This window comes from Hyla sarda, chromosome 12 (genome assembly GCF_029499605.1).
Source record: "Hyla sarda isolate aHylSar1 chromosome 12, aHylSar1.hap1, whole genome shotgun sequence".
NCBI lineage: Eukaryota > Metazoa > Chordata > Amphibia > Anura > Hylidae > Hyla > Hyla sarda.
This window is the reverse complement of record NC_079200.1, coordinates 54757926-54785418: the sequence shown is the minus strand read 5'-3', so window position 1 is coordinate 54785418 and position 27493 is coordinate 54757926. Positions and strand designations below refer to the sequence as shown.

The 27493-nt window shown below is 44.5% G+C and overlaps 1 protein-coding gene across 1 annotated transcript in view; it reads right to left on the bottom strand.

Moving 5' to 3' along the window:
• Nucleotides 1-12949: 12949 nt before the first annotated feature.
• LOC130296290 (guanine nucleotide-binding protein G(s) subunit alpha-like) overlaps nt 12950-27493 on the bottom strand; it is a 37667-nt gene continuing 23123 nt past the window's right edge. Inside the window, exon 2 of the mRNA XM_056547681.1 lies at nt 12950-13026. Coding sequence (XP_056403656.1) covers nt 12950-13026 — 77 coding nt within the window. The remainder of the gene's footprint in view (nt 13027-27493) is intronic.

The following is a 27493-nucleotide window of genomic DNA, read 5'->3' as shown; positions in this document are numbered from 1 at the left end:
TTCCAGATGTTGCAAAACTACAACTCCCAGCATGCTCGGACAACCGTTGGCTGTCCGGGTATGCTGGGTGTTGTAGATTGGCAACATCTGGAGGTCTGCAGGTTGTAGACCACTGTCCTATACTTTACATTGCACGGATCCCTCAACATACGATGGTTTCAACAAACGATGGTCCATTTGGAACGGATTACCATCGTATGTTGAGGGACCACAGTATATAGTGACCGGACCAGGCTAAAAGAACCATATGAATACTCTTTGCATGTTTTTCCAGCATACATGCTTTGCATAGATCTCAGGAATACAGCCATAAGCAATTCCTGCTGCATCTGAACACCAGAGGATGATGGGAGTTGTAGTCTGCAGCTGAAGAGTCACAGGTTGGGAAACACTGGTTTAAATGTATATAAAGGCCTTCCGAATGTCTCTAGAAAGCAGATATTGAGCATGTTGAATTTTAACTACATACTTGCTGGGAGTTGTTTGGAGAGCCACAGGTTCGGGAACACTGTTCTAAGTGATTTTCTCCCCCCCCATTATTAACCTTTAGCAGCTCATAGGAATAGGAAAGACAAACCATCATCCCACATAAAAGCATCATGCTGCAGTCCTGCTAGATCCTGTAGAATTAAGATACACCCCCCCCCCCCAATCTTCTCTGCTATTCAGGTTTAAGCCTTTCCTATGGATCGGACCCATCTATGTCCAGGGGAAAGCGAACTGCAAGGGTCGGTCACGTGACGCCATGACCTAATAAGGTAGTCATTTCCCTCGTACACAGAAACGCGCAGGCAATCAGTATGGTCAGGTTTAGAGACTTGCTGGAACAGAGGAAGAAACACACTGTAAGTGGGAGGACGCAGCCGGCGCTGACACACAGAAACTTCTATCTTGGCAAATTTACTGGCAAAACGCTATCAATCTGTGCACTGGGGGAAAAGAACACGATGGCTGCCAACACATTAACCCTATCCGCCGGCGTACACAGGGAACCTTCGCTACAATGTGACGACGTTCTTCATAACAAGGAGCCTTTTATCTCATGTAAAAGGAGAACGGCGTGTACGATATCCCTGCTACATGAACATTACTTTTTTTTTATATATAGAAAATCTTAATACAGTGTTTTCCAAACAGTGTGTCTCCAGCTGTTGCAAAACTACAACTCCCAGCATGCCCGGACAGCCTTTGGCTGTCCGGGCATGCTGGGAGTTGTATTTTCGCAACAGCTGGAGACACACTGTGTGGAAAACAGTCTTTTTTTTTTTTTTTTATCAACTGGTGCCAGAAAGTTAAACAGATTTGTAAATGACTTCTATTAAAAATTCTTAATCCTTCCAGTACTTAGCTGCTGTATGATCCACAGGAAGTTTTTTCTTGAATTTACTTTCTGTCTGATCACAGTGCTCTCTGCTGTACAGAGCAGGAGAGGTTTGCTATGGGGATTTGCTCCTACTCTGGACAGTTCCTGACCTGGACAGAGGTGTCAGCAGAGAGCACTGTGGTCAGACAGAAAGGAAATTCAAACAAAGAAAAGGACTTCCTGTGGAGTATATAGCAGCTGATAAGTACTGGAAGGATTAAGATTTTTAAATAGAAGCAATTTACAAATCTGTTTATCTTTCTGGCACCAGTTGAGTTAAAGAAAAATGTCTTCCAGTGGAGTACCCCTTAAATACATATCTCCCCCCCCCCCCACCCCCCCACTATAGTTACTTGGCACGCCTGGACCAATGCTTAAGGCTGCAGCGGTCAAGTAAAAAGGCAGTAGTGTCAAGAAGAACACGTACATATTGCTGGGATTTATATGGGGCCGTGCACCTTAAATCAGTGATCTTCAACCTGTGGACCTCCAGATGTTGCAAAACTACAACTCCCAGCATGCCCGGACAGCCGTTGGCTGTCCGGGCATGCTGGGGAGTTGTAGTTTTGCAACATCTGGAGGTCCGCAGGTTGAAGACCGCTGCCTTAGATGATAGTCGGCCAAACCCATACATTTCAGTGGGATTAGCTGACCGCCTCTAATGTATATGGGGGCCTCCCAACTCTCTGCTGGTACAGAAGCACAAGGACAGTTTTCACCAGACAACCCCTTTAAAATGGGGTACTCCCGTGGAAATGTTTTATTTATTTATTTATTTTTAAATATCAACTGGTGCCAGAAAGTTAAACTGATTTGTAAATTACTCCTATTAAAAAAAAAAAAAAAACGTAACCCTTCCAGTACTTATCAGCTGCTGTAAGCTCCACAGGAAGATCTTTTCTTTTTGAATTTCTTTTGTGTCTGACCACAGTCCTCTCTGCTGGCACCTCTGTCCGGGTCAGGAACTGTCCAGTGTAGGAGCAAATCCCAACAGCAAACCTCTCCTGCTCCAGACAGTTCCTGACATAGACAGAGGTGTCAGCAGAGAGCACTGTAGATATTTTAATTTACAAATCTGTTTGAGTTTATTTTTTATTTTTTTATCTGTCGATTTAAAAAAAAGTTTGTTTTCCACTGGAGTACCCCTTTAAGCACAAGCTTCGGGACTGCGCAGACTAAACCTGGCCAAATCTAGGCTTTCAGACGGCTGTTTTCTGAACCACTTTTCATTTATGGTCTTTGAACGACAATGCTGTAGGTTAAAATATTTGGGCAAAATAACCCCTATTTGTATCCTGGTCTTGGCTTCCACCAACTGGATACAGATCTGTAGTTTGGCATGAACAACTCTACAATAGTAGAAAAAGATATGGATAATCCAGCTTCCTAAAATTCAAATTATTTATTCAATCCATTAAAACTTAAAGTGCAGAGTAAAACTGCATCCTAAAGAATAGATTGTATCCTTAATGATACATCTATAGGATGCTAATAAGACCCAGTGATCACTCACCAGTGGAAAGTATATATTACTTTACAAATGTCTATAAATTTTATTGTGCAAATAATTAAATTTTTTATTTATATATGGTATTATCCTATTGACTTACCGCATGTGTAAAATTATATATATTTATATATCTATACAAACCCTGAACACTGATTTTTGTTGCCTTTTTTGCATATAAATGACGATATCTTTCTGTACCCAATCACTGGACCTGATGAAGAGGTGGGTCTCGCCCCTTGAAACGAGTTGTCCGTTTGTCTTTGTTTTTACAATAAGTAGTTTTTTTATATTCCCAAATCGGGTCTGTTCCCTTTGACTGGTGGAGAACCAGCCATCCCAAGGACAGTGGAGTGGAGGACCAGCCGTCCCAAGGACAGTGGAGTGGAGGACCAGCCGTCCCAAGGACAGTGGAGTGGAGGACCAGCCGTCCCAAGGACAGTGGAGTGGAGGACCAGCCGTCCCAAGGACAGTGGAGTGGAGGACCAGCCGTCCCAAGGACAGTGGAGTGGAGGACCAGCCGTCCCAAGGACAGTGGAGTGGAGGACCAGCCGTCCCAAGGACAGTGGAGTGGAGGACCAGCCGTCCCAAGGACAGTGGAGTGGAGGACCAGCCGTCCCAAGGACAGTGGAGTGGAGGACCAGACGTCCCAAGGACAGTGGAGTGGAGGACCAGCCGTTCCAAGGACAGTGGAGTGGAGGACCAGCCGTTCCAAGGACAGTGGAGTGGAGGACCAGCCATCCCAAGGACAGTGGAGGACCAGCCATCCCAAGGACAGTGGAGTGGAGGACCAGCCGTCCCAAGGACAGTGGAGTGGAGGACCAGCCGTCCCAAGGACAGTGGAGTGGAGGACCAGCCGTCCCAAGGACAGTGGAGTGGAGGACCAACCGTCCCAAGGACAGTGGAGTGGAGGACCAGCCGTCCCAAGGACAGTGGAATGGAGGACCAGCCGTCCCAAGGACAGTGGAGTGGAGGACCAGCCGTCCCAAGGACAGTGGAGTGGAGGACCAGCCGTCCCAAGGACAGTGGAGTGGAGGACCAGCCGTCCCAAGGACAGTGGAGTGGAGGACCAGCCGTCCCAAGGACAGTGGAGTGGAGGACCAGCCGTCCCAAGGACAGTGGAGTGGAGGACCAGCCGTCCCAAGGACAGTGGAGTGGAGGACCAGCCGTTCCAAGGACAGTGGAGGACCAGCCGTTCCAAGGACAGTGGAGTGGAGGACCAGCCATTCCAAGGACAGTGGAGTGGAGGACCAGCCATTCCAAGGACAGTGGAGTGGAGGACCAGCCATCCCAAGGACAGTGGAGTGGAGGACCAGCCATCCCAAGGACAGTGGAGTGGAGGACCAGCCATCCCAAGGACAGTGGAGGACCAGCCATCCCAAGGACAGTGGAGTGGAGGACCAGCCATCCCAAGGACAGTGGAGTGGAGGACCAGCCATCCAAGGACAGTGGAGGACCAGCCATCCCAAGGACAGTGGAGTGGAGGACCAGCCATCCCAAGGACAGTGGGAGTGGAGGACCAGCCATCCCAAGGACAGTGGAGTGGAGGACCAGCCATCCCAAGGACAGTGGAGTGGAGGACCAGCCATCCCAAGGACAGTGGAGTGGAGGACCAGCCATCCCAAGGACAGTGGAGTGGAGGACCAGCCATCCCAAGGACAGTGGAGTGGAGGACCAGCCATCCCAAGGACAGCACCCTTACCGCACCTGCATTTTTTTCGCTGTCACAGCTACTGTATCCTGCATTCACGAGATCGTCCAGGACAGGGTGGTGGTCCCAGCAGCACTCCCGGAATCCCTCTCACTGCTTTGGCCACAAGCGCTACATGGTGTTGTGCTCAAAGTACAACACCTAAAGATGAGCAAGACAACTTCTTATTTGAGACATATTGTCATCACGAGTAACTGCTGCGCTTCGCATTTCTGTTTCCTTTTTTTCATATTCTGCACGTAGCTGTCGTCATAGGCATCTGTCACGTATTCAGATTAAAGCTCAGTTCATGTTTTATTTTTACCTCCATTGGAGATATACATTGTGAGTATTTCACCATGTATACAGCTGACATGTCACATTATAGGCCTGGGTTTCCAAACCTGTTGCAGAACTACAGCTCCCAAGTGTAGCAGACTAATGCGGTCCCGGTACGCCAGCATGTTCTACTAGGGCTGGGCGGTATACCGGTTCATACTGAATACCCACATTTTTGTGCTGCACGGGAATGAATGAGTTATCAGCCCAGCGCTGCGCTGTCCCCACATCGGGGAACTAATCATATGTCACCCGCGAGCGCTGTTCTGCCCCCCCCCCCCCCCCCCCATTAATTATCAGCCCAGTGCTGCGCTGTCCCCACCGGGGTACTACTCACATATGTCACCTGCAAGCGCTGCCCTCCTCGTCCTCCTGTCTGTTGCGGCCGCCAGCGCTGACACACTATACCAGTGGTCTTCAACCTCCAGATGTTGCAAAACTACAACTCCCAGCATGCTGGGAGTTGTAGTTTTGCAACATCTGGAGGTCCGCAGGTTGAAGACCACTGCTCTATACTGTATCCCTATGCCCAGGCTGCAAAAGGTAAACAAAATAAACTTTAACTCACCTTCCCCGTCGGAGAGCAGTCAGCCTATCACCGGCCCGCAGCGATGTTCTGCCTCGGCCAGTGATAGGCTGAGCCCACTGTCATGTAAGAAGCCGGCATCTTACATGACAGTGGGCTCAGCCTATCACCGGCCGAGGCGGAACATCGCTGCGGCCGGTGATAGACTGACGGCTGTCTGATGTTCACTTCGCCAGCGTAAGGCCGACGTAGGAACATGCGTTATAGTTTATTTTTGTTTACCTTTTGCAGCCCAGGCATAGGGATACAGTATAGAGTGTCAGCGGCAGCGACCGCAACAAGCAGGAGGATGAAGAGAGCAGCACTTGTGGGTGACGTGAGTAGTACCCCGATGGGGGCAGCGCAGCGCTGGGCTAATAATTTTTTTTTTGGGGGGGGGGGGGGAAATACCCTTATATACCGTGGAACCTCCATAAGTTACAAAAATACTGCGATACACATATTTGGCCATACCGCCCAGCCCCATGTTCTACCCCAGCATATGCCAAAAATGGCATGTTTTAGGTGAAAGGGGCTATAGTCTTTATTTAAGACGCATCTACAGAACATGGTAAAAATGAGATGTGAACAAAACCTCATACACAGTCTTCAGTTCATTCGGGTTTGCAGCACTTTGCTATAAAGCAAATTAAAATGCACCGAAAAAAAAATCTGAGAATTACGCAGAGAAGCATGTAAACTCTGACCTAAGTTATGAATAACACCCCCATAGATACCCAGTCTACCTTCAGTAATGTCGGCACAATTTGTTTCCAGCACAGGTAGAGGGTGACCGAGTACTGAGCTGCGTGGATTACATGCAAGTACTGTACGATATGGAACTCGTGGACATGATCCAAAATTCAGAATGCAGAAAATGCTTAAAAAAAAAGTAAAGAGTATGTGGAATCCAACAGTGACCCCAAGAATACCTTCCAGATGACCATGCAGCCAACAGGCAATAACCTACATTTATTAATGTGTAAACCATTCTCTTGTTCTTGAAAAGGAATCACTACATCTACAAGAGACTGAATTTCAATCACAGAGCAGAAAAGCATCTGAAATATAGGATCACTGCCATTTCAACCAAGACAAATATTGGGGGTCTCATTGCCTACATCCCAACGACCCTAACAATTGAAGATGTATGCCCTGTAGGACATCAGCTACAGGTAAGACGCATTGTGCACAAAAACGTATCCTCTATCCAAAAGAAGCAGGAGATCGTGGTGTAGGTTCCAGCGCTCAGACCCCCACAATCTCCTGCTCGTCCTGGGAACAGTGTGTCAACCCCCAAACCCCATGTATCTCTATGGGAGACCCGGAGATAGCAGAACACTGTATCTCCGGCTTTCCCATAGAGATACATGGAGGGGGCGTGTCGTCGACATGCTCTGTTCCTGGGGAGGGCAGGAAATTGCAGGGGGGGTAATTTATCAACAGTCCCAGCGTTGGATATCCTACGATCTAAAACCTATCCCCTATCCTTTGGTCGGCACATCCCCTTCCCAGGGAGAGCCGGGATTCCGTCCAGGAAATCGTGGTGGGTCCCGGCGGACTGACCCCCGCAATCTAATCGAACGTTTTTGTGCACAACACTTCTCTTTTAAGACTTTGGCTTCTTACTAAACTATAGAAGTCATGTTCTAATATCAATCTAGAACGGTATAGAAATGAAACACTAATCTACAACAAGTCCCAATAAAAATCTACAACAAGTACTGTAAACCATCTTACAGTAGGAACTTCACACACCGGAAAACCTTGAAGGTTTTTACTCAGGTTGTTTTAAGCAGTTTTTGAAGCCAAAGACAAGAACTAAATCATAAATGGTGGACAAGTTTTTATTTTATTAAATTCAAGCTTTGCTTCGGATTTAAAAACTGCATTAAAAGAAAAAAACTAAAAACGTGAGAACAAACCCCAAAAGTCTGGAATCACATTTTTGCTGGATCCAGTGGGAAGTCGTCCTTTTATAGTTCTTTTTTTTTTTTATATATATATATATATTTTTTTTTTAGCCACTACTGCGCTGGCAGTAGCCACTACAAAACAATCACCTTACAATCGAGACATACAAATATTCTGGCAATTATCTCCATCAAAAAGCAAACCCCATAAGCGGATAGATTACGATAGCAGAATTTTGCTAGCTTGTATACCCAAATCTGTCGCTAAGAGCGCCGCAACCTCTTTAAACGGGTTATCCAGGAAAATATATATATTTTAAATATATAAATAAAATAAAAAATCAATCTCTCTCTCTCTCTCTCTCTCTCTCTCTCTCTCTCTCTCTCTCTCTCTCTCTCTCTCCTCTCTCTCTCTCTCTCTCTCTCTCTCTCTCTCTCTCTCTCTCTCTCTCTCTCTCTCTCTCTCTCTCTCTCTCTCTCTCTCTCTCTCTCTCTCTCTCTCTCTCTCTCTCTCTCTCTCTCTCTCTCTCTCTCTCTCTCTCTCTCTCTCTCTCTCTCTCTCTCTCTCTCTCTCTCTCTCTTCTCTCTCTCTCTCTCTCTCTCTCTCTAAAGTTAAACAGATTTGTAAATTACTTCCATTAAAAAAAAAATCTTAATCCTTTCAGTACTTATGAGCTGATGAAGTTGAGTTGTTCTTTTCTGTCTAAGTGCTGCTCTCTGATGACACCTGTCTTGGGAACCGCCCAGTTTAGAAGCAAATCCCCATAGCAAACCTCTTCTAAACTGGCCAGTTCCCAAGACAAGCAGAGATGTCAGCAGAGAGCACTGTTGCCAGACATAAAACAACAACAACAACAACTCAACCCAACCCTCCACATGTTGCAAAACTACAATTCCCAGCATGCTGGGAGTTGTGGTTTTCCAACATCTGTCGGTCCACAGTATGGAGACCACTAGCCTACCCTGAAGATGTGCCATCCATTTTTACAGGATGGATGACTTTAAGGCAGAGCTAAAAATTGTCACATATCCGTGTACAAATCAGAGCCAGCATTTTGGTGAAAAAAATGTGAACGGGTCAGCCGTGTTTATACACACTAGGGATCGACCGATTATCGGTTTGGACGATATTATCGGCCGATATTCACAATTTTGGACGTTATCGGTATCGGCAACTACCTTGCCGATAATCACCCGCCCACACCGGGCCCCCCACCCCACCGCGCCGCCCCAGCCGCTGCCCCATTGCCTCCCCCATCCCCGGTTTTATAATTACCTGTTCCCGGGGTCCGCGCTACTTCTGGCCCCTGCGCGTTCTGTGTTACGCTGTGCGCTGCGCAATGACGAGTGACGTCCTCAACGCGACGTCACCATCATTGCGCACAGTGACAGCTCAGGAGGACCGCGCTGTAGACAGAAGTAGAGCGAACCCCGGGAACAGGTAATTATAAAACCGGGAATGGGGGAGGCAATGGGGCAGCGGCTGGGGCGGCGCGGTGGGGTGGGGGGCCCGGTGTGGGCGGGTGATTATCGGCAAGGTAGTTGCCGATACCGATAACGTCCAAAATTGTGAATATCGGCCGATAATATCGTCCAAACCGATAATCGGTCGATCCCTCCACAGCATATCGGTATCGGCCCTTAAAAAACTATATCGGTCGATCTCTAATACACACCAGGGGCTATACCTTTCTTTTACTATGTCAGTATGTAAATGAGCATTCACAGAGCAACTATAATCTCTTATCCATGAACCTGCAACGTTCTTCTACCATAAAGCTTCCCGCTCACGTCTTTCATTGGACTATTGTAGTTATGAAACCTGAAAGTGGAAACTCCCCCGATTCACCTGTTAGAGCATCACGTCAACCATCTGATCCTCCGAGAGCCACCAAGGACACTCAATGTGAACAACCAAGGGCACCTTAAGCTTGGGGATGGAATGTACAGTATTATAACGAAAACTACACCAACCAATGGGCAGTGACATAGAATAAGATATATAATCATTGCTTAGTAGTCAACGCCCTGTGTGTGTACTAGCAGCGTTACATACTTATCAGTCTGGAGGACCATAACACAACATAAAAGGCATTGACAGAATTCCTTAGATTACGGTCATTTCAAGCCAGAAAACAAAGTCCGGGAGAAATGTAACATCCTGCACGTCACCACATATGGGACCATAAACCTGTGCACAGTCAGCGTTTACCTGTAGCTCGACCTAGCAGGTGAACCTCCTTACCTGCTGAGAATGGAGATCCTGAAGCAAACATGGCCCCGCAGTCACTTCAAGCCATGAGAGATGAATATTCTATAGTCAGCAGGCAAGTAGCATTCGCTGGTGTCTTATAAGGGGGGGGGTCTCATTTTGAAAACCCCTCCTGTTTAAACAGGCAGCCAAGTCTGGGTTCACATTGCTGTTCGCATCCGACCCCGTTAAGGGTCCGATCTGTTTTTTTTCTATTATTTTCTCCACTAAACTCCAGTCCTTCTGGCCAGATTGCCGACCGAACTCCGAATAGCCGAGTCCCACAGAAGTGAACGAGGCCTAACAACCATAAGTCCAACTACAGAAAACCCCTGGCGAATAGCTATCATCACCAAGGAAAGTTTACAGCAGCTACACAAGGCAACGCAGGAAACTAGAACAAATGGACAATTACTAAAATACTGGATCATGTCGCTTTCTCCGAGCACTGGGTGGTCTTTAAAGGGTACCTGTCATCCCTTTGATTCTACCCAAACTAGGGATCGACCGATACAGTTTTTTTAAGGACGGGGGCGGGGCATTATAGGCATATCAGCAAGGTAATTGCAGATACCGATAACATCCAAAATCGTGAATATCGGCCGATAATATCGGCTAAACCGATAATCGGTCGATCCCTAACCCAAACCACAAGTCAATGGGCAGTCCCTGGTGGCTTCTCCCCATTGATTGATAGACATCTCCTTGTTTGTACAGTGGTCCCTCAAGTTACAATATGAATTGGTTCCAGGATGACCATTGTACGTTGAGAACATAACTCTATGGAAACCTGGTAATTGGTTCTGAAGCCACCAAAATGTCATCCGAAAATAGGAAAAAAATAAGTAGATAACTAATACAGATAAAGCAAATCCTTACACATAAATAAGAAAGATCTGCTGGGAGCTGTAATCACTGTCTATGTAGAGGACAGGAGCTTCTTCAGGATCCTGTAAAGTACAAAATGTCCTAAACAATGTAACATGGAGCCGCCCTCACCTGGTGTCCAAAGGAGCAGCCAACCCTGGTACAGGTAAAGAGTACAGAACTTGTAATACCTCCCTGTAGTGTAGGGGGCGCTACCAGACACCAGTCAGTGCATGCACTTCAGTAATACGGGTGTTTTACCATTGAATGCCCATTCCTATTGGTCAGATCTTTCAGCCATTGACACGTTTCACAGATCTGGACTGTCCATACATTGTATGTTGAGTCTGGTTTCAAGTTACAATGATCCAGAAAAGACCATTATATGTTGAAACTATTGTATGTTGAGGCCATTGTAAGTTGAGGGATCACTGTATAGGGATAGATCTACTAATCAAGGTCGGCGGGCAAGTAGGAACCACAGGGTACCACCATGACGACAGCATGAAAACATTCCTTTACCTGTTTGCTTCAGTAAACACTTCCCCTATGAAACAACAATTCTGGACCATCATTTCTTATAATTCTATGCTGTACCGTTCCCCAGTTAGGCTGCATTCACACCTCATTTTTACATTAGGGTTGCCGGATCTGGCTGGGGATAACCGGGCTCTCCCGTACCCCAGCCGGACCAGCGCTGAAATCCATTTACTTTAAAGGGGTATTCCAGGCCAAAACTTTTTTTTATATATCAACTGGCTCTGGAAAGTTAAACAGATTTGTAAATTACTTCTATTAAAAAATCTTAATCCTTCCAATAGTTATTAGCTGCTGAAGTTGAGTTGTTGTTTTCTGTCTAACTGCTTTCTGATGACTCACGTCCCGGGAGCTGTGCAGTTCCTATGGGGATATTCTCCCATCATGCAAGGGATATTCTCCCATCATGCAAGGGATATTCTCCCATCATGCACGTGACATCATCATTGAGCAGTTAGACAGAAAACTTCAGAAGCTAATAACTATTGGAAGGATTAAGATTTTTTTAATAGAAGTAATGTACAAATCTGTTTAACTTTCCGGAGCCAGTTGATATATAAAAAAAAAAAAAGGTATTGCCTGGAATACCCCTGAGCCAACCAGAGTCAAACGGTGACTCCGGTTGGCTCATTTTTGACCCGTATGCGGTTTCCTGACGGACCTAAAACCGTAGTATACTACGGTTTTAGATCCGGTCAGGAAACCGCATATGGGTCAAAAATGAGCCAACCGGAGTCACCGTTTGACTCCGGTCGGCTCATTAAAGTAAATGGATTTCAGGGCTGGTCCGGCTGGGGTACGGGAGAGCCCGGTTTGCCCCTCCCCCAGACGGATCCGGCAACCGTAACATAAAAATGAGGTGTGAATGCAGCCTTACTCCTCCTAGATATGTATAACTAAAAAGCCAACTGAGTGTTACCAGTAGGAGGCGTATATCTACGCTGTCAGAGACTAACCAATCATAGTCAACAGTGTCAGACCGTGTAGAGCAGTGTTCCCCAACCAAGGTGCCTCCAGCTGTTGCTAAACTACAACTTCCAGCATGCCCGGACAGCCGAAGGCTGTCCGGGCATGCTGGGAGTTGTAGTTTAGCAACAGCTGGAGGCACCCTGGTTGGGGAACACTGGTGTAGACACACATCACCAATGGTTAAAACCCACTTGGCTATTTAATCATATAAAGGGAGATTTATCGAAACCTGTCCAGAGGAAAAGTTGCTGAGTTGCCCATAGCAACCAATCAGATTGTTCCTTTCATTTTTGACAAGGCCTCGGCAAAATGAAAGAAGCGATCCGATTGGTTGCTATGGGCAACTCAGCAACTTTTCCTCTGGACAGGTTTTGCTAAATCTCCCCCATATTTCTTTTAAAAGAAAATGTAATGAGGAACGGCACAACTTAAAAGCTAAAGCTATATTACAAACATTTTCCAGAATTTTCATTTCATGGGGGTATACAAATATTTACTAGCCAGAAGAGGGCACAGCTCAAAATTAAAAAGCGGTATCTGGTATGACATGACAATTATAACAACGGCAATAGTATGTCGGAATTAGAGATGAGCGAACTTACAGTAAATTCGATTCGTCACGAACTTCTCGGCTCGGCAGTTGATGACTTTTCCTGCATAAATTAGTTCAGCCTTCAGGGGCTCCCGTGGGCTGGAAAAGGTGGATACAGTCCTAGGAGACTCTTTCCTAGGACTGTATCCACCTTTTCCAGCCCACCGGAGCACCTGAAAGCTGAACTAATTTATGCAGGAAAAGTCATCAACTGCCGAGCCGAGAAGTTCGTGACGAATCGAATTTACTGTAAGTTCGCTCATCTCTAGTCGGAATAGACAAGCCAGTTATGTACAAGCCAGAAGACATCAAGACCAAGTTCATCACATGTCAGGATCCACATTGGGTAGAAGTACTTACTCTGCATTAAATCCATTCACATGAAGAATTCTCATCTGCTTCACAATTGTGCTTTTCCCCGACTCTCCAGCACCTGGGGAGATAAAACAGGTACAAAAATACTCAGAAGAGAGAAAAAAAACATAAAAAACAGCAAATGTATTCAAACAATGCAAAAGTTATGTCCCTGGGTTAGGCTGCATTCACACCACGTTTTTGCAATACAGTCCCCGTATCAGGTTTTTGATGAAAAACAGATTCCTCAAAACCTGACTAAACTGTATCAAAAAGTGTGTACAAATTCCAACCCGTATACGGTTTGAAAAATGATGTCCGGTTGCACTTTTTTTTTTTTTTTAAAGAAAAAAACGTATACGTTTTTAACTTTTCACTCCCTTTTGAATAAAGTTTCACTTGTTTGATTGAAAATTCCAAGAAAAAAAAAACGTTGCAAAGTCGCAAAACGTATAGTGCAAACCGGATGGAACCGTACGCACATACAGTTCTGTACAGTTCCCATCAACTCCCGGGTTAAAAAAATAATAAATAAAAAAACGTATACGGTTTAATACGGCTTTTCACCCGGACCAAAAAAAATACGTGGTAGTCTACGATTTTGAGTATGGGTAAAAAACCGGACAAAAACGTATAAGACGCAAAACGGACTAAACCGGATGATGCGTTTGACATATGGTTTACAATGTTAAGTCAATGCATACAGTTTTCTATACGGTTTTTAACTTGAAACCGTATATGGGAACTGTATAGCAAAAACGTGGTGTGTATGCACTCTTAAAGGGGTACTCCCGTGGAAAACATTTTTATTCTTTTTTTTTTTTAAATCAACTGGTGCCAGAAAGTTACAGATTTGTAAAATTACTTCTATTAAAAAATCTTAATCCTTCCAGTACTTTTTAGGGGCTGTATACTACAGAGGAAATGCTTTTCTTTTTGGAACACAGAGCTCTCTGCTGACATCACAAGCACAGTGCTCTCTGCTGACATCGCTGTCCATTTTAAGAACCGTCCAGAGTAGGAGAAAATCCCCATAGCAAACATATGCTGCTCTGGACAGTTCCTAAAATGGACAGAGATGTCAGCAGAGAGCACTGTGGTCATGATGTCAGCAGAGAGCTCTGTGTTCCAAAAAGAAAAGCATTTACTCTGTAGTATACAGACCCTAAAAAGTACTGGAAAGATTAAGATTTTTTAATAGAAGTAATTTACAAATCTGTCTAACTTTCTGGCACCAGTTGATTAAAAAAAAAAAATAAAAAGAAAGTTCCACAGGAGTACCCCTTTAAGAAGAACTGGATACACAAGTCTATTCAATAACTAAAGGATTCCCAGCTCCGTCAACTTTCATTTTTACTGTGTCATGGAAAGGAACAATAGTCACGTCCTCATAACTGAAGCTCTGCATATCTGACGGGCTAAAGAATGTACTTTACAGATCACAGCCAAAGATTGCCCAATATGGTCCTAGTCATGTGGACAATGGTCCCTACACTTAAATGCTAATATTCTACAAAAGTCATCCACATGAGACCTGTCCACAGAAGCCTTGTTCATTTTTCTGAAGCCAAGACCAACCCATACTTTGCAGGTTACATATGCTTATTGCAAAGGAGCAAAACTTATTTACAGCAGATGTTGAAGTGCAGGTTGGGGAGATCGCAAGATGATCTAAGAGTACCAGGATACTCTTAAAAGGGATAGTCCTGCCATTAATACTTCCCCCTATGCACAGGATGGTAAGAGGAAGAAAAAAAATAAAATAAAAAATAAAAAAAGGAGGAGGAGGACAGTGCCTCGTGTAATTCCGTGCAGAAATTTCACCCGAAATGTTTCCTGAAGTAGTGGTGTGCTCACCTTAAAGGGGTACTCCCGTGGAAAACTCTCTCTTTTTTTAAATCAACTGGTGCCAGAAAGTTAAACAGATTTGTAAATGACTTCTATAAAATAAAATAAAAATCTTAATCCTTCCAGTACTTATTAGCTGCTGAATACTACAGAGGAAATTCATTTTCTTTTTGGAACACAGTGCTCTCGGCTGACATCTCTGTCCATTTTAGGAACTGTCCAGAGCAGCATATGTTTTCTATGGGGATTTTTTTCTCCTACTCTGGACAGTTCTTAAAATGGACAGAGATGTCAGCAGAGAGCACTGTGGTCATGATGTCAGCAGGGAGCTCTGTGGTCATGATGTCAGCAGAGAGCTCTGTGGTCATGATGTCAGCAGAGAGCTCTGTGGTCATGATGTCAGCAGAGAGCTCTGTGGTCATGATGTCAGCAGAGAGCTCTGTGGTCATGATGTCAGCAGAGAGCTCTGTGGTCATGATGTCAGCAGAGAGCTTTGTGTTCCAAAAAGAAAAACATCGTCTGTAGTATCCAGTACTGGGAGGATTAAGATTTTTTTTATAGAAATAATTTACAAATCTGTTTAACTTTCTGGCACCAGTTGATTTAAAAAAAATAAAAAAATAAAAAAATAAATAAGAAAGTTTTCCACGGGAGTACCCCTTTAAAAAGGTGAGCACACCACCACCCCAGGAAAAATTTCAGGTGAAACTTTCTGGCACCAGTTGATTTAAATAAATAAAAATAAAATGTTTCCACTGGAGTACCCCTATAAGTGAACCTTAGAAAGGAAGGATTGTCCGGCACCAGGTATGTTCTGAAAGATCACTTCTTTATTCCTGCCATAGCAAGGAAACAGACATCACAGGACTGTAATAATCTGACGCATTTCGCTCTCTTGAGCTTAAACGTAGCAGTCTACGTTTAAGCTCAAGAGAGCGAAACGCGTCAGCTTATTACAGTCCTGTGATGTCTGTTTCCTTGCTATGGCAGGAATAAAGAAGTGATCTTTCAGAACATACCTGGTGCCGGACAATCCTTCCTTTCTATACGCTGTTGAAGCCGGGGCGGGACCGGCGGGTCCGTGGAGCACAGGTGTGTTAAGGATCTGCCTCCGACGGTGAGCGGACATTACTGCATTTGGACTTTAAGTGAACCTTGGGTTCATGCATAACACTCCTCCGTAGTGTGTTACAGACACGTGGTCAAGAGCTGCAGCCTGAAAATTCTGAACCGGTTTCCTCAAAGGGGGTCGGTATTACTTGGAGTGGGTAGAGAAGCAGGAAGAAAAATTCTTTGCGATGGCGCTGCTCGTAAGAGCAGCGCCATCGCAAAGAATTTTTCTTCCTGCTTCTACCCACTCCTATGCACAGGATGGGGGCTAGGAATCAAAATGATATCAGATCAAAAGCCACCAAACTGCTCAGAAGCTAAAGCAGATGCCCCAGAAATGAAGATGCCATGTATGAAGCAAGACTGCTTGTGCTCGTTTTACCACATTATCAGTCCAATACCAGTCACAGATCCACCTTATCAAGACCTTCACCACCACCAGACTAGATGTGGCCTTCACACCCAACCGTTCACTAAAGAGAAAATACTGTACAGATCTTTTGGGCCAAATACAGAAATGGACACATGTTGTGGCCACAGCGTGCCAGTCAACATTCTTATGGTTTTAGGGTAATAGTCATATGTGGGTGTAGTTTTGGCATACCCCAAGAGTCAGTTTACAGGTGCGTATTTTCTGCTGAAGATTTTACTACCGACAAGTCAAGGGGCAGTAAAAATAAGGACGCGTGAACTGTCCCTAAGGCTAAATCAAACATGCTGTTTTTGGTGCCATTCTTTTGTGCCAAGAACACAAGTGAACCCAGTTGGAACAGTCCATCACACCCCCTCCCATAGACTTGCATTGAGGGGGTGTGGCCGTGATGTCACAACCGGGGCATGCCCGTGACGTCACTAGCCTCGGCCCCGCATCGCCAGTCACCTGGCACACAGCGAAGTTTGCTCCGTGCCGGATGACTGGCGATGCGGGGGAGGGGACATGACGGATGTCTGGGCTGCCGCAGCCAAGATCACGTGGGTGCCCAGCGGCAAGACCCCCGCCATCAGACATCTTATCCCCTATTCTTTGGATAGGGGATAAAATGTCTAGAGGCGGAGTACCCCTTTAAGTTCTCCAGTTATAGCTCTTATTCCTTCAGAAACCACTTCTGGTTAAAAAAAAATACTTTAGATATGTACAAAAATAAATAAAAAAGAAAGCAAGTGTTATTCCAGCCTTAGGGTCCATTTACATGTCTGTTTCATGTCAGCGATGCATGTAGTATACTTTCTGTAGGTCCATTCAGACGACAATGCATTTACACCCCACACTGGGAAATGGACTGAACATAGTCACTAGGCGATACTATTGTTATCACTGAGGGTCCGAATGATGGAACCCTCACCAATCACAAGTACAGAGGTCCCCAAGTGGCCTTGTGATGGAGCAGCAGAAGGATCAGCCGACTGCTCCACTATTCATAACTATGGGACCGACCTTGAGAGACCTCAGCCCTCATGATCTCAATTGGTTCCATAGCAGCAGGAGACCACCATACTCAAGATCACTGGGGGTCCCATATCAACTATCCTGCGGATAGGGGATAAATGCCTTTAAAGGGGTTGTGCGCAGCGGTCGCGCCCCCTTCCCATAGACTTTCGTTGAGGGGGCGGGCGTGACGTCACGAGGGGGAGGCCGCGAACACGGAAGCCCGCACACAGCGTACGGAGTAATGAACTTCCGGACGCTGCGAGCGGAGCTCCGAAAGGCAGGGCAGTGCACAACCCCTTTAAACTTAAAGGGGTACTCCACTGGAAAAAAAAACTATTTTTGATCAACTGGTGCCAGAAAGTTAAACAGATTTGAAAATGACTTCTATAAAAAAAAAAATATATTATTATCAGCTGCTGTATACTACAGAGTAAGTTCTTTTCATTTTGATATAGACATATAAGAAAAGACAGCGGCCAGCACTCACCATTCAGGGGTCTTTATTGAAGTATTCGGTGCACAGACAGAGTTGCAGTGGATGGGGAACAGAGGCAGAGGTCTCGGGACAGCACTGTTTCGCGCTTGACAGGTGCTTCCACTAAAACAGTGCTGTCCCGAGACCCCTGCCTCTGTTCCCCATCCGCTGCAACCCTGTCTGTGCACCGAATACTTCAATAAAAGACCCCTGAATGGCGAGTGCTGGCCGCTGTCTTTTCTTATATTTCTAAATTTGAAACCTGTTGATTGGATACGTGCACCACCGCAATCTGGGCAGGTGCCTGAAGTGAATCGCTATATTGGGATTGCTTTGCATTGCTCCTAGTAGTGTATGTGCCGCCAGTGCTTTTGTATCTCATTTTGGAACTCTTTTCTTTTTGAGAATTTCCTTTCTGTCTGACCACAGTGCTCTCTGCTGACACCTCTGTCCATGTCAGGACCTGTCCAGAGCAGGAGAGGTTTTCTATGTGGATTTGCTCCTACTCTGGACAGTTCCCGACATGGACAGAGGTGTCAGCAGAGAGCACTGTGGTCAGACAGAAAGGAAATTCAAAAAAGAAAAGAACTTCCTGTGGAGCATACAGCAGTTCATAAGTACTGGAAGGATTAAGATTTTTTTTTAAACAGAAGTAATTTACAAATTTTACTTTCTGGCACCAGTTGATAAAAAAAATTTTTTTTAATAAAAAGTTTTCCAGTGGAGTACCCCTTTAAATGGACCCACTGCTAATATGCATCAGAATCCCCTTCAGTATACCTGTAACACAAAACATGATGTAAATTGGCCCCAATCCGGCATGGTCTAGTAGTCTCTCCCATATTCTCGCAAAACAAAATAAAAGTCTTCATTCAGAGATTTAGGGAAGTTTAGAGAAAAATATATAGAATTTTGGTTTGTCGTAACAAAATAATTTAGTTCTCTCTCAATACATCTGCTTCTGCACACTTTGCATGTGGGCGCAGTAAGCGGCTTCATGCAGAGAAGATTATGGAATAAAGTAAATAGATTAAAAAATATTTAAAACCTAAAAAAAAATGAAAAGTTGTAAACTATAAAATAAAAAGAAAATTAAAGGGGTTATTCAGGAAAAAAACTTTTTTATACATATCAACTGGCTCCAGAAAGTTAAACAGATTTGTAAATTACTTCTATAAAAAAAATCTTAATCCTTTCAGTACTTATGAGCTTCTGAAGTTAAGGTTGTTTTCTGTCCAAATCCTCTCTGATGACGTGTCTGGGGAAACGCCCAGTTTAGAAGAGGTTTGCTATGGGGATTTGCTTCTAAACTGGGCGTTTCCCGAGACAGGTGTCATCAGAAGACAGAAAAGAACAACCTTAACTTCAGAAGCTCATAAGTACTGAAAGGATTAAGATTTTTTAACAGAAGTAATTTACAAAATCTGTTTAACTTTCTGGAGCCAGTTGATATATATTAAAAAAAAAAAGTTTTTTCCTGGATAACCCCTTTAAGACTATGAAAAGGACTTGAATTTTATCCGATTCCTGCATCGGCCTCACAAATCGTTCCCACTGCGCTGCGCGTACGTCAGAAAAATGAGAAGCCTCGGGCCTGCAGCAGGTTCTACACCCAGGAATGAAGCTGCGGCTGACAACATATCTGACAGGTGCGGCTGTTTACAGGTCAGGTAACAGGCCCGCTGTCCTGGGAGCGCACCGGCCCGGGAGGCGGCTGCATTCTTGTTTTTCAGGCTCCCCAGCTTTCCTAGAGCATTGGCATAAATCTGCACAAAATGATAGTAGTCAATGAATGCTGTTTGTGTTTTCGGCAGGCAGCATCTTGCTTTACTGCATTTCTGAACAGATTTGAAATGATTCCGGGAAAGCCAGTAACCTCTGCGGGAGCTGGAATGATGGCTGTGTTGGTTGTCACCCAGCTTTTCCAGACATGAAAAAAAACAAAAATTCAGCTCCTGAAGTTGGTAAATGACAGAAGACGACAAGATTCATAAATGCAGCGGTTTCCAGCTGTTGCAAGACTACAACTTCCAGTATGCCCCAGTGGGTGCCTCCAGCTGTTGCTAAACTACAACTCTCTTATATTATATATATATAAAATCTCAACTGGCTCCAGAAAGTTAAACAGATTTGTAAATTACTTCTATTAAAAAATCTTAATCCTTTCAGTACTTATGAGCTTCTGAAGTTAAGGTTGTTCTTTTCTGTCTAAGTGCTCTCTGATGACACGTGTCTAGGGAACCGCCCAGTTTAGAAGAGGTTTGCTATGGGGATTTGCTTCTAAACTGGGTGGTTCCCGAGACAGGTGTCATCAGAAGACAGAAAAGAACAACCTTAACTTCAGAAGCTCATAAGTACTGAAAGGATTAAGATTTTTTAACAGAAGTAATTTACAAAATCTGTTTAACTTTCTGGAGCCTGTTGATTGAGATTGATATATATATATATATATATATATATATATATATATATATATATATATATATATATATATATATATATATATAATTTTTTTCCTGGATAACCCCTTTAAAGGTTGGATATCACTGAATTAATGCATCAAACGGCCGGATAATCGTAGATGTACTACAAATCCACTACACAGCTCCTATATACAGGACAGGGGCACCAGACAACAAGCTTTACAGAATCTAGTGTATATTGTATATATCCGTGATCTGTGGCAAAAACTACAATTCCCAGCATGCCTGGACAGCCAGCATTACTAGTATATAGTGGTGAGCCATACCCTCGATGCCACAACACTACAATACAGATGACCCCATCAAAATAGGTCTATTCACATGCACAGTATCTTGTACATATTTCACGCACAGGATTTGAAGCTGCAGATTTGAAGCTGTGTTCAGTCAGTCAATTAGATTACACTGAACTCTGCATCTTCAAATCCTGCGCATTAAATATTCCCAGGCTACTGTTCGTTTGAATAGACCCAAAAGGGTGTTATCCCACATCCAGTATCCTGCACATATCTGAAGCTGCAGATTTTTATGCGGCAGTGTCCAACGTGATCTAACTGACTGAACACAGCATCAAATCTGCGGCTTCAAATCCTGCACCTAAAATATTCCCAGGATACTGTAGACCCAGGGGGTGTTTTCACATAGTCAGTTGCCTGCATATATCTGAAGCTGCAGATTTTTATGCGGCAGTGTCCAATGTGATCTGACTGAACATGGCATCAAATCTGCAGCTTCAAATCCTGCACCTAAAATATGCATAGGATGCTGTATGTGTGAATACACCCCTAGGGTCTCTTCACACGTGCAGTGTCCTGCGCATATTTGAAGCTGAAGATTTTAAACTAAATGACTGAACATGGCTTCAAATCTGCCGCTTCAGACTTGAAGGGTCTCAACATTTACAGTATCCTGTGCATATTTGAAGCTGCAGATTTCATTTGCTTTAGCGTTAAGTGTAAACTAAATAACTAAACAACGGCTTGAAATCTGCAGCTTCAAGCCCTGCACTTGAAATATTCGTAGGATCCTGTACTTGTGAATACACCCAAAAGGGGTTTTCTTTATTAAAAAAAATACAAATAAATAAAAATCTGACTGCCACTAAGACAAGTCAGCTGGGACTTACAAAATCCAGTGCACAATGTACATGACGTCGTAGAAGCACTACAGGTAATGGGAACACTGTTGTGGCAGCTAGTTTAGTGGCGGGTAAGGACCCACTCACAGTAAGAATTTCCACTTGGAAATTACAGGCGAAATCCATTTTGCAGCAACCTTCCGTTGTTAGAAATTGCGCCAATAAGAAGAATTAAAGGGGTACTTCGCCCCTAGGCATCTTATCCCCTATCCAAAAGATAGGGGATAAGATGTCTGATTGTGGGGGTCCCGCCGCCGGGGACCCCCGTGATCTTTCTGCTGCACCCGGCGTTCCTTTAGAGCATCAGGTGCAGTGCTGGAGGCTCGTGATGTCACGGCCACGCCCCCTCAATGCAAGTCTAAGGGAGGGGGCGTGGTCACGCCCCCTCCCATAGACTTGCATTGAGGGGGCACGGCCGTGACTTCACAAGCCTCCGCCCCGCATCAGCAATCATCTGGCATGGAGCGAAGTTCGCTTCGTGCACTGGATGTCTGGGGTGCCGCAGCCGAGATCGCGGGGGTCCTGGGGTGCCGCAGCCGAGATCGCGGGGGTCCTGCACACTGAATTTCTGTAACAGATAGGATGTGAACTTTCAGATAACACCTCTCCAAGTATAGATGTGAAACCCTGCAGTGAATGCAGAGTATAATGTGTAGCAAAATCTCCCAGGTAACATGTGCCATGGGTTTGGACATGTGATCTCCGGCATAAAACTTCCACCATGTCTAAACTCCTATGTTCACAAGCCAGAATGTCTGCCCAAAAATTCTGCAGACTGCAGCTGCTGGCATCTCAGACGGCAATGCATGCCGTGCAGAAAGAATGGACATGTTCACTTTTTCTGCAGACACCGGAATTTGAATTCTCAGCGCCGAAATTCTGCTATGTGCACATCGCAGCAGAATCCTATTGAAATCAATGGGACTCTGCTGCGGAATCTCTGGTGAAATTTAAAATGTATAATTCTGCACAGGAATTCTGCCGTGTGAACATAGCTTCACAGTGCATCCCGACTTATGTAACAAGCCCTGCAGCTTCAAAAACAGGACTAGTTACAATGACAATGGGGGTCTATCTGCTCGCCCTTGTAAAAAAAGTTTACTTTGGCTCAAGCCCTCAATGTCCAATCCACTTAGTTAACATGTTCCCTTACCAAGTCTGCAGCTCTGAACCAGAAAGTTTAAAGGGTTACTTTGGGGAAATCACCCTATCTCCTAAGAGGTTAGGGGCTGATCGCTGGTACCCCCAACCCTGTGGATAGGGAATAAGTTGACTTCCCTGGAGAACCCATTTAAAGAGGAACTGTGGCCAGCCGCCCAAACAATGTAGATTTTATAGTTTCTTAATATGCCCTCCCATTTTAGAGATATGGGGGGGGGGGGGGTTATAGTTTGTCTGACAAGTTCAAACCCATTTGACCAAGTCCCGGAATTACCGTAAGTTTAAAGAGGTACTCCGGTGGAAAATGTATTCAAATCAAATAGTGCCAGAAAGTTAAACAGATTTGTAAATTACTTCTATATAAAAAATCTTTACCCTTTTAGTACTTATAAGTTGCTGTATACTACAGATACACTACAGGGGTGTGGAAATTTAATTTAAAAAAATCTACTTGTCCACGGGACTAAAACGGAGCAAAATCTACTTGTCCCTCATGACGATCCACTTGTCCTGGACAATTTGTGCTTTTACACTCTCGTTTTAGCCATATTAGCCATAACTACCTACTATAATGATACCTTTTAATTTTTCAATAACATATTCTCCGAAACAAAAAAAACGGTGAAGTGAAATTGAAATAGTAATAGATAATTTTGCAGATTTGGTGGTTTTCTTTTCTACGCCATTTACCTTGTGGTTGAGATAACATGTTGTTTTGATACTTAAGGTCACCCGATTACAGCAACACCAGATTTGTGTAGTTTCCGACATGTTTTACTAATTTAAAAAAAATGCGGAACTTTTTCGAATTTTTTTAATTGCCATTTTTTGACCCCTGTAGTTTTTTTTTCCGCATACCAGGCTGTAAGAGGGCTTATTTTTTGCATTGGTACCATTTTGGTATTGATCTGACTTTTTAATCTCAACTTTTTTTTCAGGGATATTATAAAAATTGCAATTCTGTGGTTTGGTATTTTTTTTTTTACATTTACGTCATTTACCGTATGGGATACATAATGTTATATTTTAATAGTTCGTAAAATTATGCACACATCAATACTAAATATGTTAACATTTTTATCTAGGAAAAGGGGGTAATATGAACTTTTAACATGGAAGGGGTTAATGTGCAGGTTTTTTTTTTTTAAACAATTTATTAGGCTGGGTTCAAACCACGTTTTGTACTTACGGTTCCTGTATACGGCTGGGAGGAGGGGGTGGGCGGGGCTTAATCGTGGTGCCCGGACTCAGCTGTATAGGGGAACCGTATTTAATGCATATCTATGAGCCGACCGGAGTGAACCGCAGCCTCCGGTCGGCTGCGTTTTTGGCCGTATGTGGTTTCCCGACTGTAGGCAAAAACGCGGTCGACCACGTTTTTGCCTGCGGTCGGGAAACCGCATACGGCCGAAAACGCAGCCTCCGGTCAGCTCATAGACATATATTAAATATGGTTCCCCTATATGGCTGAGTGCAGGCGCCGCGATTAAGCCCCGCCCCCCTCCTCCCAGCCGTATACGGGAACTGTAAGTACAAAACGTAGTGTGAACCCAGCCTTAGGCTGTTGGGAGGAATCATCTATTGAACTCCATTGATCTGTGTGCTCTGTGATCCCTTGATAGAACCTGGCTGGACTAGGCTCTATCAATGACAGAGCCACAGACACCAGGGAAGCCCTCCGGCTACCTCTATAGTGGATCTCTCTCCCCCTCCCCCGATCGCACTGCTGGGGGTGGGGAGCTCTACAGTTGATCCACCCCCCCAGGGAGCATTCACATGCTCCTTTAGCGGCGATCTAAAGGGTTAATAGCCAGCCGCAGCAATCGCCGCATGCTGGCTATTAGCGGCAGCCCCAGGCTACTGGAATAAGCCGGGGGCTGCAGAGTATGGAGCGGGCACTAGTCGGGAGCCTGCTCCATACAGAATGCTGAGCGGCGCCGCGCTTGTCAGGAAAAATTCACCTGCCCGGTGCCAGGAACTGCATGTCCTGGGCATCGGGCAATAGGAATTCAACATCCCTGTACTACAAGAAAATTTGTAAAGTTATTTCCAGTCTAACAACAGTGCTCTCTACTGACACCTCTGTCCGTGTCAGGAACTGTCCAGAGCAGGATAGGTTTTCTCTAGGGATATGCTTCTAATCTGGACAGTTCCTGACACGGACAGAGGTGTCTGTAGAGAGCACTGTGGTCAGACTGGAAAGAACTTACATTTCTCTGTAGTATATGTGTAGTATACAGCAGATGATAAGTAGTGGAAGGATTAAGATTTTGAAATAGAAGTAATTTACGAATCTGTTTAACTTTCCGGCACCAGTTGTTTTGAAAACATTTGTTTACCACTTGTTTCCACAGGAGTTCCCCTTTAATGTCAGGTAATGGGCGGGATTATACAGTCAGGGAGTGTATTAGACATACACACCATTCAATGTACAACATTCACACCCCCTGACTGTATATTCCCACCCATCATCTGATAACCACTCCCATTATTAAAATGAAGTTCGCACCCATCTGACTGATTCCCCGATTTGTCAGACTAAGGGTACATTCACACTACGGAATTCCTGGTGTGAACTAAACATTAGTGTGAATGGGTCTCCGCGAGACCTGTTCACACTGCGGAATTCCGGCGGCGGACAACTCCGCCGCTGAAATTGTTCCGCGCAAAGAAAGATCATGTTCATTCTTTGCGTGGATTCCGGGAGCACAGCATAGCCGTCAATGGTGACGGCTCAGTGCCCCGCGGCCATAGCGCCAAAGTATTTTCGGCGCTGAATTCAGCAAGCGGAGATTCCGCAGTGTGAACGCACCCAAACTAGAAACCTCCATATTGCCGGAAGGGAGAATCAAGAAACTGTAAATAGGTGTATATTCAGGGTACCATAAGTTATCAACAGTAATATTTTTAGGGTGTTGGTTACAGGTCCTCTTTAAAAAGGGTCCAAATACTTATCCTCTAAACCTCCCATTGAAGCTCCGTATCAAATCCCTGCAATTTTCACATAGTAGAAAGTTGGTCATACGGCTATATATATATATATATATATTATTTTTTTCTTAATACTTGACTCATCTTTTGAATCTTCAACTCAGTATTTCCAGAACGGAAACTATATTTTTACATGACTAAAACAATAACAAAGAATCTATTATCCTGAAGGCTGAGAACATACATTTCGGCACAAGAACTCTGCTGTTGGGAGTCTCACAAGTTAATGGAGGACGGATAAGTAAGCCTTGGCGTGTACAAGACGCCACTCACGTTAGTGTTGCTCAGCTGAGGAGAGCCAACATTAGCCAGTCACTCCTCTGTCCAGGAAATTGTTACAGTGGTCCCTCAAGTTACAATATCAATCGGATCCAGGACAACCATTGTATGTTGGCACAGGTAAAGAATTGTACAGAACATGTAGTAACTCATTGTACTGTAGGGGGCGCTACTTAATAACCAGTCAGATCACGCACTTCAGTAATACAGGTGTTTTACCAGTGAATGCCATTGACACGTTTCACAGATCTTGACTGTCCGTAGCATTGTATGTTGTGTCAGGTTTAAAGTTATGAGAGGCCAGAAAAGACCATTGTATGTCGAAAATATTGTAACCTGAGGCCAATATCCAACTGGTGGAGAAGTAGTTACATGCCTTCACCTCCTGTTGGCTCCATGTTCCGTTTTCCTGCCAACTACATGTATGGCCATTGGCTATAAAGGGTCAACTCAAAACCTATGATGAAGGGCAAGTAAGGCGGGAATGAGATAAAAAGGTATAACGTTCAGCTGAAGGCTCTCTCCAGATCCCTCCATGAGTGTTCCACTATCTAGCATTCAGAAGACTGGGTGGTGACTTATCTCCTACAGAAGAAAAGACCTGGGTACTGACATCTAAGGATCTATTCACACGACAGAATTTTCGCTTGCAGAATTCCGCCTCAAATTAAAGCCCATAGACTTCTATGGAATTCCGCACTCTCATTCACACTTCTGAATTTCAACTTGCGGAATTGGTGCGGAAATTCAGAAGTGTGAATGGGAGTGCGGAAATCCATAGAAGTCTATGGGCTTTAATTTGAGGCGGAATTCCGCAAGCAAAAATTCTGCCGTGTGAATAGACCCTTACAGCCCGATGCTTCTATTCTATGACATCCTTCCCGATCCTTCTGTTCTATGACATCTATTATAATATCTATGTTCTATACACATTAAAAATTTTATCCAGAATTACAAAAACAGCATATCAAAAAAACTGAGCAAAAAACAACACAGCACCAGATTGGGTGTGGTTTTGCAGCCCAGTTCCATTGAAGTAAATGGAACAAAGTTGTAATTCCACACACAACCTGAGGACAGGGAGGTGTCGATAAAAACCCACCCCCACCCCCCCGGATAACCCTTTTAAACAATCGTCCAGACAAATCAGCAGGTTCATCTGTTAAGAGCCCAATATGTATAGGGTCCCAAAGTGATACGGCAGTCTCCTAGCACCACTGACACTTTGTTCACTGTGATCAGTCCACCCCAAAAACCTGTAAAAAGGAGGTCCCAGAGAGTTAGGTCTTATTAGTTACTATAAACCAGTGCACACAATTCCTATATTTCACTACTTAAAAGGATTAATACAAATTAACAACCACAATCCACGTTATAAGTGCCTGATTAGTGATGGCCAACTGCTGAGAACCCTAATGGAAGAATACATGAGCTTAATGGGGTATTCCGACAAAAAAAAACAAAAAATAAAATCAATACTTACTTCCCTTCCCTGCTTCTGAGATGAGAGCTCGGAGCAAAGTCAGCCCACCCAGCTGCAAACAGTGATTGGCTGAGCCAGCAGGTCCTGCTCAGAACTCCCATCTCAGAAGCAGGGAGGAAATAGGAGCATCCAAAGGGGGGGGGGGGGGC